A 14,393-nucleotide genomic window follows, 5' to 3' on the forward strand; every position below is an offset into this window, starting at 1 on the left:
TGTAATAGCCATGCCTATTGTCTTTTCTCCACTGTTTCATCACATTCACTGTTCCACCATTGGTGTTTTTTACGTGGTTTAATTGGAGCTAGGTCTTCTGCAATTTGTTTAAGGTTGTGTACTAAGTCTTCAAGTTTGTCTGTGATTTTTATTTTTTCAGTTGCTTTCTGGTAATTTTTGTTGTTGATTAGCTGGGTAGGATCTATTTTTCTTTTAGTTTTAAGGGCTTGCTTTTATTGTCTCCTCTGGGGAGTGAGTTTAATTTTAATTTTAACTACGTAGTGATCTGAACCTGTGTCTATTCCTCGGAGGACTTTGACGTTATAGATCTCTTTGTGGTGGTATTTGTCCATGCAGACGTGATCCAGTTGCCATTCTCCTTTAGTGTAGTCAGGGTGTTTCCATGTTTTGAGTTTTTGAGGTTTCCTCTTAAAACATGTAGATTTTGAGATTAAATTATGGTTTCTACACAGGTCAACTAGTCTCTCTCCATTTTTATTTGTTTTCTTGTGTGCTGGCCATTTTCCGATGATGTCACGGTATTTTCTTTCTCTGATTACTGTTTATTATAATATATCCTTACAAAATTTTCCATTGTTACAGATATGTCAACAAGCTCATCGCTTAGTTTGGACAAATCATAATTCAACTGTCAACATTAAGCTTGAGTGTCCCCCTATTCATACACATGGATTTTTAAATTCTGAACAAGATAATAGTAAATGTTGAATTACAAGTTTCAACATATGTCGATTTCAAGTGTGTAACATTCAATACCTATAATAAGAAACGGCATATTAAGAGTTTCAGATAGTATACGATGAAAAATAATTCTTAAGCCTGATCTCAAATTGTTTTGAGAGTGTAATATAGTCATTTTTTTTCAAGTTTATAAAAAGTGACGATTCTTCAATATTTTAATAAAACATTTTAAGTTTAAACAACAAACTTTTATGACTATAATAGTTTTAATTGAATGTGGATAACTGTTATACTTAAACCAACCATTAGACGTCATATACAAGAAAACTGTAATAGTTTTAATTGAATGTAAATAACTGTTATACCTAAATTACAGCCATATGACGTAATAGACGAGAAAATTGTATTTAACCATGTTTTCTTAAAAATTGCATTCATTTTAAGCTTGCTAATGACAAATCAATCATATAAATTCAAGGTCAATATTCCTAATTAGCCTTAAGATTATAAAATGGCTGAAGATGATGAGAAAATGAGCGAAACATGTACCATGTTTTAACCCATTGCCATACTTTGACGGAACCTTCCATCCTGCAATCGTAAGGCGGTACATACTTTGACGGACACTTCCGTCCTGGTGCACAGAACATTTATTTCATTATCACAGTTAGCTGGTCAGGGAAATTTATTCTGTTTGTTTTGGAGCCTACTCGATTGATGTCAGATGATACCTGAAGCTATTTTCTCTGTGTAAATAGTAACTTTGAGCTGAAATACGGAAAATAAAAAGCACCTCAGTTTGACGCTCGTAAACAATCATGGCGGCCTCCAAGCGCAGCATGGATGAGGTTATTCGTAACTGGCTTGAAAATAGTGATGTTGAAAGTGGAAATGATTTTCTGGAGAGTGAAGATACTTCTTCTTCTTCTTCTTCTTCTTCTTCTTCTTCTTCAAATGACAGTGATGAAAGTGATTCCGATTTCAGTTCCGAGGTGATAGTGCCAATTGAAACTACGTGGCAAAACCAGAATGCAACAAGAGCGGGTGAGAAGTCTAGTAAAATGATACTTGGAATTGTGATCTTGTTGACAATAAGTCTGTTTCTGTATCATGCAAACCACTCTATAGTGAGGAAGGGGTTGAGAAATAATCCAAAAGAAATGGACGTAGTGAATGAATTTCTAACCCCTTACAGTTCTGGGATCACGTTACTAAGGAAACCAATGACCGACTCTACATTTCTCGCTAATTTATCTGCTTCCCTTGAAATCAATAATACTTAAGAACAAAAACATTGGTTTCCTGTTACTATAAACTAGCTAAAACCTCACTTTGCTCTGTGTATTCATATGTATGTGATTAGTCAAATTGAATTTAAAGTGAATAAAAAATAAATGGTATGTAAGGGAATATTTCCTTTCACAAATAATGGTAGGCCAAAGGGTTAATAATTTAGCAATCAAATAAGGATGAAATCCTAATTTTGTTAGCTAGTTGAGTACTGAATAGGTGAAATAATAAATTTTATTGTTTACTTTAATTTGATCTTCAATACGAGTTCTAAAATGAGAATAGTCACTTGAAAAACAACATTGTCAATGCAGAAGAAACTGCTCTTTTTTGTTTTTGTTACGGCTGAGATCAAACAGACTTATGGTTTAGAGGAGATGGGTCACTGTTCTGTGTTGCAATGCAGACGGACAGTAAATTAAAATGTTAAGGATCCAATTTTTCAATTCAATGACAATTTACTGATGGGAGTTAGATCCAGAGAAACGGAGAAAAGAAATTATGGTCTCAATTTCAATGATGGTGAAATCCTGATATTCACCTCCCCGTGGTAGAGAGGGGGCAATGACTGTTTATGACAATTTTGTTATAATCAGGAGGCTAATGAATGAAGGGACTAAGTATCTACCGGTATAATAAGATCCCCTCTACCAAGTGCCAACAGTCTCCTTGAGGGTGGATGAGCAGGTACAGGTTAGGGCATTCTATTGTCCTTGGGACAGGAAATGGTCCCAAAAGGTGGAAGAACCTACAACTGATCAACGGCATTAGGATGCGGAAGGCAACGGGAAACTACTGCATTAAAGATCCTGAAGGATATCCGTTTAAGTTCATATGGCATGGCTCTGTTTAACGTAAAATTATTATCCGGAGTTTCTATTTTCCCATTCGGATCTCCGGAGGGGGGGAATCCTTAAATGCTGCTATGACTAGAAAACCCAGCAGTTTTGGAAAGATCAGAGTGTATGACAACAACGTTCGAATTGAAGGACATCCGAAGATAGCACAATTGCACTTCAGAAGATGCTTTCCATGCTGCAACATCACGTTCGGAGCTGGCTATGTGGACCGCCAACCTCTGCTAGGAGAAGGCGCCCCAAGAAGAAGAAGAAGAAGAAGAAGAAGAAGAAGAAGAAGAAGAAGAAGAAGAAGAAGAAGAAGAAGTTACATCCTATGTCGTTTAAACAAGATTGGTACTAGTTTCGATGCTCACTGCGAGTCATCAGCCAATGAATCAATTGAGCAAATCACAACGAATCAAAAAACTGTGATTTGCTTAGTTGATTCATTGGCTGATGACACACAATGAGTGTCGAAACTAGTACCTATCTTGTTTAAACGACATATGATCTAACTCCCATCAATAAATTGTCATTGTATTGAAAAGGTGGATCCTTAGCATTTTCAATTTAGTGTAATCCCAGTTCAATATGGAACATAATGAAGTTCCTAACATTTAATGAACCCATCCGCTTACCTTATAAACATCAGTTCCGGACCATTTATTATCATTTAAATGCTGGTATTTATAAGGTCCATGCAAGACTGTGCTTAAATGATAATATCACTGCAACTACTGGCTCAAATGTTGTCAAACTTTCATAGAAATACTCAAAAATAATCATTTCAATGGAATGTGCTACATTACAGTGAAAAATATGAACTATGCACTATAAACTAACCTAGAAATTCTTATGGTGCGTCGGAACATTTACGTTTGTAATATTTACATCTGCTTCTTCACTCGTATTACTATCACTAACTTCACTAAGCACAGATAACGTATCCACATCACTAGATTCACAGGAAGAACTTTCAGATATATATGATAATCTTCTTCACAATCACTATTCAGTAAAATATCCACGACTTCTCGCTCGGTAATAGCCTTGCGCGTGCTCTTTTTTACTCATAATACCCGTGACATCAGCTCAATCCTATCTTCAATTTATGCAGTTAGTCCCCTAAACATGACTCAAATATAGCTGAAGAGACTTCCTTCAGATATAAAGAATGATTGTAATGCCACCTGTTGTGTTTTTAATGTACTACATTCCCTTTACCATCGATAAAGCAGGACCCTGCATTACCCCGACAATTCAACGGTTAGGTAAGCTGGGCACAGGCTTGAGCATCCCGTCGATTCGAAAGTTAGGTAAACCAGTGGGTTAATGCAGGCAGAAGCGAAATACTTGCTCCCCTCGTCATAGGAAAGTTCGATAAGCCGCTATAATTCCATGCAAGTACAAGGCATCTAAAAATACAAACAGTACAGTAATCCAAACAATAAGGCACTTGCACGTTGGGAGCCAGCATCATTTGTCGTCGCCTTTAAATCTTGTTTTATTTCTTTCTTTCTTTCTTTCTTTCTTTCGTTATGTTTTGCCAGTCATTTAAGCAAATGCTTTATTTGAATAATGTAAATGCACCTTACTGGATACGTTTCAGTAATACCGTATTATAACCTTCCAATGTATGTCAGGATGAAGTTGGTAAATACATTGGAAGTTTATGATGAAAATAACATCAATGAAATCATATGTCCGATCATCATACGTCCAGGAGTGTCTGAACTCAGGTGATTCGTCTAATTATGTGAACGACAGGCGGCGGATTGAAGGTGTCGGCGGAATGATGATAAGCTCTAAGCCCCGTGGTGCCTCACAAAATTTCGGTAAATAATAAGACGTCATGGTACATAATGTAGAATTAAATGAATATTCCACGTTCCTCAAGTAAAGTTTGCTAAAAATGTGTATAAATGGCGGAAAACATCTATGGAAGAAAGGTACCGAAGGCCATGGAACGGTTGAATTAATCGGAATAAACTGTGTTTATATGTGGTGGCCATACCTTGCTCATCTAGTCTGGTACGATTCGATGATCGATACTGATGACGAAATTGTCGATTAATAACCTAAAATACGATGCAGTAAATTGTTAAACGAGTTCCTCTGCTGATATAAATGATTTGTACGGGATCACTACGCATTATGTGTCGTGTTTTGTCAAAAACATATGGGAGATAGAAGCAAGAAGAAATCCTAAAAAAAAAAAAAGTAATAAAAAAAAAAAAAGTCTGTTATTATTATATAGTAGTATGGAATTTGTTTTTCTGATGAAGGTGGATCTTAATCTTGTTACGTCTTGGAAGGATTAGAACTATTAAATACGCAGAGAGAGATTGTAAAGCTAAACATAGCGCAATATTAGCATATTATTCAGTAATAACATATTGTAAAACAAAATATACATTTAGTTCTGTCAAAACATTCAGGCAAGTGTGGTACTCGAACTTTGTGATTATATTAATGCATGTAACCATGTTCTAATAGGTATTTTAAGTTTCAGGTGATATGGAGCTAATGAATATCGGATGCGGTTATGAAATAACAGCAAATCCCAACATGAGCAGTTAAGCAATAGAGGGACCTCAAAGGATCTGATGAGAAATATGATGGATTCCAATGGCTAAAGATAAAACTGGAAGACGAGAGGTGTCATCGTCACGGAGCTCAACCAAGGATGAGTACTTAAATAATGATTCAGCATTCCGCTATGTTGTTGCTTTCTTTTAAATGTAGAGTAGCGTATTCTTTATGTCGATTTATGACATGTAGTCTTACAACTTGAAGGCAACCGTTTCATTTATTTATCATTTGCTTCGCGTTGAGCAAGATCGTTGAGTCTGTGTGATAATTCAATCTGTGTCGTGATATAATATACGATGAGTCGTGTGAATTCTTAACGATCTCTGGCAAGCTTACACGGGATGATTTAGGCATCGATGGTGCTCGTGCTGAAATAGTGTCATCGTGAAGATTAATTTAATTTGTGGTTCGAAATACTTCGGAGGATTTCAGTAATCATGATGTGCGCAATTTTGAGTCATCAGAAATCATGTTCTTGTACTAGATACAGTGTTCGGGAAATGCAATCGCGATGTTGTCACGGTAATATTGTGCTAATATGGCGATAAGATTAGTAGTCTTTAACGTGAAATGCCTGAATAGATTTTCTTTAAAGTAATGTGAATTTGCTGTGCATGACGTTTGAGTGATGTGATGAAGTGTTTAATATAATAGGGTCGTTGAAAATATGTAAAGGGTTAATGTAATATGTATTGTTATAGATGTGTCATTAGGATTATGCATTCTTAGGATGATATGATATGAAGGTCCTGATGAAAGTTATTATGATAAGAATTGAGTCAGTCATGCATGTGAATTTTAATATTGTCATAATGATTGATAATTATGTTGGAATGATATTCTTAAGGGTTTCGTTTTGAGAACACTGTTAGTATGATCGTCAGATTATTCCAATTAAATACAATGTAGACAAGCGCGCACAGCATTAATGGAAACATTTGGGATCTTCACGAAGTAAATAATGTTGTACGATATCGGATCACGATATAAAGGATATGATCTTCGAGGTTAAGTCAATTCTTTTGCTAGTCGTATATTTTTGTAGATCATTTGACTTGGTGCCTAGAGCTGACGTAGTTTTCCAGGCTGAACTTCGCAGTGGACTCCAGAAATGCAGAATCGACGTAGTTAGAAAATCATAGTAGATGTTGCAATATTTCTTTGATTTCCATTATCTAGGTGCAGATGTTGGATATGTCCAAGAGGGACCGAGCTACTTTTCCACTTGTATAATATTGGTGAATGATGTATTATGGTGCAATCTCATGTCATTCGAACATTTTCTTGCCTGCGTGATGATCACGAACATAACTTACCGGTGTTTTCAAGTTGTCAAAAATAGATTTTTCTTAACAGTTAACGCAATGATTTGAGTAAGAAATAACGGAATGTTGAAACGTATTTAAGTAAGGATAGTTCTACGATGCGGATGATTTAGCAATTCCCAGTTACCTGTTTAAGGATATGTGTGATGGACGATAAATTTTATCCACTTTTAAGCCTTCAGCAATGTGATACTTGTTTCTTTGTTTGTTTTTTTTTTCGATTTTAATTGGTGATATTACTAACAATTGTTAACCAGAGTTGAAAGTTAGGCATTTTATTTCCTAATTAACGTAATATTCAATTTTTTTACTTATGTCCGTTTGTGTTGCTTTCGATTTGTTCATTATGTAGTTGTCATTTAAAGTCATTTTTCTTAGTCATTAAACGGAAAATCCTTCCATAAAAGAAACATTTTCAGCGTTCTCATTTGTTGTAGTATAAGGAATGTTAGGATAATTATCTAATTTAGGATAGTAAGTGGTAATCATTTCTTTACACCAACCTTGCCAACATTAGTCCACCGTAAGATCTGTGACCCAACTCGTCGAACTTGCACGTCCCGTGAGTGGAGTTTCATGTATCTCCGCATGATTACCAGCCGAGGCGCGACTCAACATTACGAACCCTGAATTGAGATGTACGTGAAAGGTCACAGTATTTACCTGAATAATCCCCGCCGTCGAATAATGTCCGCACCCTCATTTTAGGAAGGCTCATTTTGAAAAAAAAAAATGAAATGAACTTAAATTCCTTCCATCGAAAGAGTAACGTAGGCATAAACAAACATTTCATATCACTCCGCGAGGTCCACGTGGTCTTTATGCAAATATGAATATGTAAATTTACGGATATAGCTGCTTTGCCTGAGATGATAAAATACTGCTATGAAATATATTTTCCATGAAAATGAGCAAGTAGGCCTACTTACGTGACAGGCATTTCAATAATCTGAAGTTGCAATAAGTTCGATTCCCTGTAGATGGGAAGATTTGTTGTCTCTTGCATTACTAGAATCCTCTCCTAAATTACTTGCACGTTTATCACACTCCACGTCTAAAACACTTCTCACACGTGGTCTCTTTTTACTGGACAGTAACAAGACCGGTGGTGGATGAATCTTTTCGTGCAATGTAAACACTTGAAATAGACACAACGGTGATATCTGATGTTAGTTTTGCGATACAGTAAAACCTCGGTAATTCGAAGTCTTTGTAATACAGAAAACAGACTTCCAATTAAGTGATTTTGAATTAACAGCCATCTTGTGATTCAGAAATGCCAACCCTTGCCAGTTTTCACGGATTCTGCTTTTCCGCATACTGCCTGCTACGTGATATTGTGGCGTTCCTTAAAACGCTGAACAAAAAAGAATTATGATTTCACTCTATTTTCAACTATGAAACACACTATAGACACACTGAAGTGAGTGAAAGTGCGGAAAAATATCCCTGCACGTTCCGGAACACACATTCTATCGTGGAGCAGAGAAATTTTTGAATTTAAATTACTCTGTAAAATACGGTACTATTTTAAAAAAAATGTAAAGTCTGTTTAGAATTAAAAGTCTGAATTGTTTTCCCTTCAAATATGACATATGGGGACAGTTTTCTTCCATCTTTATTTTTTTTTTATTTTTTATTTTTGCTACGGGCTTTATGTCGCACCAACACAGATAGATGGCGACGATGGGAAAGGTTTAAACTGTGAATCAATGTTAACAGCATGCAGCAACGGGTCTTAGAATATTTTGTGACGCGGCAAGGATTGGCGTTTCTGAATTACGAATTGGTGGTTATTTCGAAGTCACATTTTAGCGTCCCGACTTCGAATTAACAAGGTTTTACTATATCGCAAAACTAACAAACAAGTTCGCAGGTGTTTCTGTTCCAAGTGTTTACATTGCACGAAAAGAATTATCCACCACTAGTCGTGTTACTAACCGAGTAAGAAGAGACCGCATGTGAGAAGTATTTTAGACGTGGAGTGTGACGAATTTGTAAGTAATTTAGGAGAAGATTCTAGTGACGCAAGAGACACAGAATCTTCGGATCTACAGCGAATTGAGCCTACTGCAAGTTTAGATTAATGAAATACCTGTCAAGAAAGAAGGCCTACTTGCTACAGTAATTTTCATGGCAAATATATTTTATAGCAGCAATAATGCATTTTTATCATCTCAAATACGTTCAGGCAAAGTAGCTATATTTATTATGTTCATATTTGCATAAAGACCACGTGCAACTAAAGGAGTTGTATGAGATGTATGTTTATGCCTATGTTACTCTTTCGATGGAAGAAATTTTAGTAGTTTATTTAATTTTTTCAAAATAAACCTTCCAAAAATTAGGGTGTGGGGATTATTCAGCGGCGAGGATTATTCGTATAAATACGGTACTTTTAGCAAATGATGAAATCTATGCGAGCGAAGCCGCAGGTAACTGCTAGTCAAATATAAATCAAAATGTGTTCACAATAGATTGTCAATGTTGACTGAATTTTAGTATACTGTTTTTTTTGTGGCAACTAGATGAAAATCTAGCAGTACATTTATAAATAATTGTTTTCTCATTCTCCTTCTGTCTTAAGATTTATTCAACAACAACAACAACAACAACAACAACAACAACAACAACAACAACAACAACAACAACAACAACAACAACAACAACAACAACAACAACAGAACTAAAATGAGACTGTCAAGCTGTTTGTAATTTTATCCTGCAATCCAATGATATTCCATGCATTTTTAAATGTTTCAATAACATATATGATTCTTTTAAGAATCAAACATGGTGGTGGAAAAGTGAGAAACACTGCAATTGAAGGGAAGAATTGTGCCTATAGAGCATGGCAGAGTCACAGCCCAGATGACAACCTCCAAACCTACAGGATACTTAATTTCAAGGTCAAGGAGACTTATCATTGCCAAACTCACCCTCCTTCAGGATCACCATGAACACTTAAGACATACCAGAAGGTACTAAAAATATTTACCGGCTGGCCAGATGATGTGTCCATCATATGACCAACAATATATGCCATTTCAAGAAAATCGAAGATGGAGAAAACGAAATATTCTGGGAATTGAGCACAATCTTGGACCAATGGAGCAGACATTTCACCAAGATCTGCAATGAGCAATTCCTGCATCCACCAATCTATAGCCTAGGTATAGCATCCCATTCCACTCATTGCTGAAGTACAAGAAGCCAAACAGAATACAGTTGAACCTGCTTTATACGTAACTCCGTTCTGCGTAATTCGTATTTGTACGTAATTTCCTTTAGGTCCCGGCAAAAATTTAATTTAAAAGCGTGTTAATTAAACCTTATTTATACGTAATCCGTTTATACATAATTCGCTGTTATACGTATTAAGTGTCATTGATATATAACTGAGTTGTGCGTAATTGTAATGAGCACATGCTTTTTTAAAAGAAACTACTGTATTTGCAACGTTTTCCGTTTGTCAGCGCAGGCGGAAGTAAAACGGTCGGGTTTTGGTGATGAAACAGAAAAAGAGTTTCGCCGAGTCACACTGTTGACCCTTACTTACTGGCGGCTTAACAAAGGCCAACCAAGCGAGTCCTCTTCGCTCTCCATCTCGCTCCTCCTCTACCTTAGTCGTTTTCGACCTACACAATGCCGCGTAAGATTAAGGTACATTACAAGCAAAGTGGGCGGTTTCAGTGTGGAAACCAAAGAAAATACAGTAAATTTGTTTGAATATGAGAATTTCCTTCGTGGGTACAACGGAGAAGTAAAATGTCCACGGTGCCGGTATCTGTTGTTTACTGTTGAACAGCCGTTTTGTTATTCAGTTGCTTTTGATTAGCCATGGAGAATAGGAAAAGTTATACCCCTAGATGAAAAAGTAAAATGTATACGAGAAGTGGACGCTAATCCACACCAAACAAAAACTGAAACTGCTTCAGACTTAAGGATTGCTCATACCACGGAAGGTACGTAGATTTGAAGAAAGCACTTTTCACATTGTTCCAGCATAAGCGAGCTGCTGCTCTACGAATTAGTGGCGACATGCTGAAGGCAAAGGCATTAGATTTAGCTAAAGTGATGAGTATCACTGCTGATTTCAGGGCTTCATCAGGATGGTTGCAAGGATTTAAAGATCGTCATGGAATCACAGGGAGAACAATTTGCAGTGACTCATAAGCTGTGGACGATGTCATGGTGCAACACTGGAAAGAAGAGGTTCTGCCGGGTATCGTAAGCGATTATCAGCCTTCAAACAACTATAATTGTGATGGTACCGACCTGTTCTACAATCTTCTTTCTAATAAAACATTAGCTGAAAAAGGTGACCCATGCCAAAGAGGGAAGAAAAGTAAAATTCGTGTAACAGTACTTCTTGCCACCAATGCAGATGGATCTGACAAACTTCCTCCACTGGTGACAGGAAAATCGAAGAATCCTAGGTGTTTTAAGGGTGCGAAAACAAAACCTACGGAATATGAATCCAACAGAAATTCTTGGATGACTATGCTTCTAATGGAACAGTGGTTGAAAAAAACTGGACATTAAAATGAAAAAGAAACAGAAGATCCTTCTTATTATGGATCGATGTGCAGCACATCCGCCTCAAATCGTTCTGGAGAATGTCAGAGGGGAATTTTTCCCTTTTAACTGCACCAGTGTTCTACAACCGCTTGATTTGGGCATCATTGCAAATTTCAAAGTGCGTTATAGAAAAATGCTGGTTCAATTTTTAATAACACTGTGTGATGCAAGAAATGAACCTCTCTCCATTCATTTGCTACAAGCCATGGACTTTATTTCGCCTGCTTGGAAGCAGGTGTCATCATCCACAATCAGCAACTGTTTCTGCAAAGCTGGTGTTTTACTACAAGAGGCTGCCTCTAATGATGCTTATGGGGACGAAGTTTTGTCTGGCAATGAGCTAACGCTACCGGAGGGTGTAGAATTCGATATTTTGTGCATTTCGATGATAATCTGGCTGTATGTGGAGAACAACCTGATGAAGAGATTATCGCTCACGTATGCCAACAACGCGGTGGTGATAGACCAGCTACAAGATATCGTGACAGTAATGGAGATGGAGATAACGATTTCAATCTTGAAACACCTGAACTGAGTGAAGTGTTAAGTACCATCGATGTGTGTAAGCGTTACATCAGTGCGAAAAGTTGTAGTGAAAATGCTTTGAATTCATTACTAAGTTTGCAAAAGGTTTATATTCTTAATGCAATAAAAGTGGAGCAAGCGAAACTATCTGATTTTTTAAGGCTGGACCAAGTTCAAAATAATATTTTCTGTCTTAATATATTTATTATTTGCAAGGATTTACACATGTAGGCCTATTCCAACGGGTTTTTTTAGTAAATATGTAATGTACTGTGTAAGTCTGATTTCTAAGTAATTCTGAGTTACAAGTAGTTTTTACTCTTCCCCTTGAAATACGTATACACTAAGTCAGGTTCGACTGTAATTGCAGGAGTACTGGTCCCGATGATACATTGCCTGAAGCCTACAAAATGCTTGCGCAACAGGGCACTGGACTTCTCATTGGCATGTTCAACAAATTTGTCAGAGGAAGAATTACCACAGGTTAGGTTCACAAGCACAACTGTACCTATTTGAAAAAGGGAGATGACAGTGACTGCATAAACTACTGGCAAATTTGCCTACTGTACCACATCATTAAAATATTTATCACTGATGAGCACCTATAGAGCATCATCAGTGTCACTCTAAACCAGTGTGGTTTTGTGAAGGGACTCAGAATGATTTATGCCATTCATAGAGCTCTGCTGCTCACTGAAAGGCATAGGGAAAAGAAGATAATTCACATTGCCTTCCTAGACCTGCAGAAGGCCTTCATCCGATCGGCATACCGAATAGTGGATCCCACACCAATGCATAGCAAATCCTACGAAGATGAAGATGATGATAATGATGTGATTTGTTTATGATCTACTCACCAGTATGAGAAGGACGACCCTCTTCCGACATTCGCCTGAGCCGATGCTGGGGAACGTCTCCCTCTCCAGTCAAGGAGTCAAAGCTAAAATAAAAATTAAAAAATTTTAAAAAAAGATATGGAAAGATATAATAGACAATAATGCACATCAATGTGAAATAGCAGTAGTTACTTCACCAATTAATAATGTTGACATTACCATCGTGTATTTAAATCATCTCCACCCCTCAGAGACTTAACTCTGCGACTCTTGAATGGTAATTTGAAGTTGCGAAAAAAACTGCGCTTGTGTTTTGAGTCCTCATCCAACAAATCCTGAAACGAATTAAGGAATCATTCAATAAAGTAACTGCGCAAATAAATAAATAAATAAATAAATAAATAAATAAATAAATAAATAAATAAATAAATAAATAAATAAATAAATAAATAAATAAATAAATAAATAAATAAATAAACTCAAGAACAAAAATACAACATATACCAGGTGAATCAACCACACCTATTTTTTGGATTTATGCAACAACCAGTTCATAACCTAATGTGAAATCATACAGCGGAACTTGGATAATTAGAACTTCTATCATTTGAAATCATATTTAATTCAAATATTTTTATTACAGGATATTAGAATCATCCCATATTGACGGTTTTCACTTTACAAAGGAAAAAATTAAATGTATCCTCCTATTCAATACATAATTCCATCATTATTATTATTATTATTATTATTATTATTATTATTATTATTATTATTATTATTATTATTATCATTTAATCTCCAAAGTGTTGTGAACCCTATTTTACCATAAGGTATGTTAGGGTAATTAATTCCAGCATTAGATGGAGTAATAAAATTCAAACATGTTTTGACTCATTTGAGCCATTTTCAGTGAAATAGGGGGTTAAAGTAATTTACATAATACAAGCTAAAAATGTGCTACAAAACATTATCAAATGAACAAATGAAAAACAAAAGAGACATGATGGAAATAAAAACAATACAATATTTCCATTATTAAATTGGAGCAATAAATAACTAAGACAAATTCAGTGATAAAAAGGTTAATATAAGATATAATTGAACCTAAAAAGTGTCTTAAACCTAAGAAAATTAATGAAAATAAATGAAAATAAATGAAAATAAATGAAAATAAATTATACAGACGGAAACGAACAATAAGTGCTTATAGTGAGGTTGCGGACCTCTTAAGTCTAAAAATTTTGCAGTTTGATAACAATTAAAAAACACGACGGAATCAGTGTTGAAATTCAGGCCAACGGTCCATCCCTGCAGAATCACCACCACCACAAATGGCCAGGAGGGGAGCGATAAAGCTCGAGAAACCAAGCTTGAGAGGAGACAACGTGCCAGGTGTATGTGACAAGTGATGGAAAAACGCTGATGAATTTCAAATTTTAGAATAGCAGCATTCCTTTATAAATCTAATGTCTGGAGCACACATTTCACCAAGATCTACAATGAGCAATTCCTGCATCCACCAATCTATAGCCTAGGTATAGCATCCCATCCCACTCATTGCTGATTTGGAAGTACAGTACAAGAAGTCAAAGATATATATAGCAATTTTTAAAATCAAATATATTGGTGGAAAAGTGAAGAACACATTGCAATCGAAGGGAGGAATTGGACCTATAGGGCATGGCAGAGTAACAGCCCAG

At 36.1% G+C, this 14,393-nt stretch overlaps 1 protein-coding gene across 5 annotated transcripts in view; it reads right to left on the reverse strand.

Annotated features, from left to right (window-relative positions):
- The window catches only part of Gapvd1 (GTPase activating protein and VPS9 domains 1), a 674,762-nt gene that overhangs the window by 174,226 nt on the left and 486,143 nt on the right, over nt 1-14,393 (reverse strand). For all 5 annotated transcript variants that reach the window (XM_067138086.2, XM_067138089.2, XM_067138085.2 and 2 more), the window contains 2 exons: nt 12,910-13,025; nt 12,712-12,794 (listed from right to left, as the gene is read on the reverse strand). In XM_067138086.2, the coding sequence (XP_066994187.2) occupies nt 12,712-12,794; nt 12,910-13,025 (199 nt within the window). The remainder of the gene's footprint in view (nt 1-12,711; nt 12,795-12,909; nt 13,026-14,393) is intronic.

The sequence above is a fragment of the Anabrus simplex genome, chromosome 1 (genome assembly GCF_040414725.1).
Source record: "Anabrus simplex isolate iqAnaSimp1 chromosome 1, ASM4041472v1, whole genome shotgun sequence".
Classification (NCBI taxonomy): domain Eukaryota; kingdom Metazoa; phylum Arthropoda; class Insecta; order Orthoptera; family Tettigoniidae; genus Anabrus; species Anabrus simplex.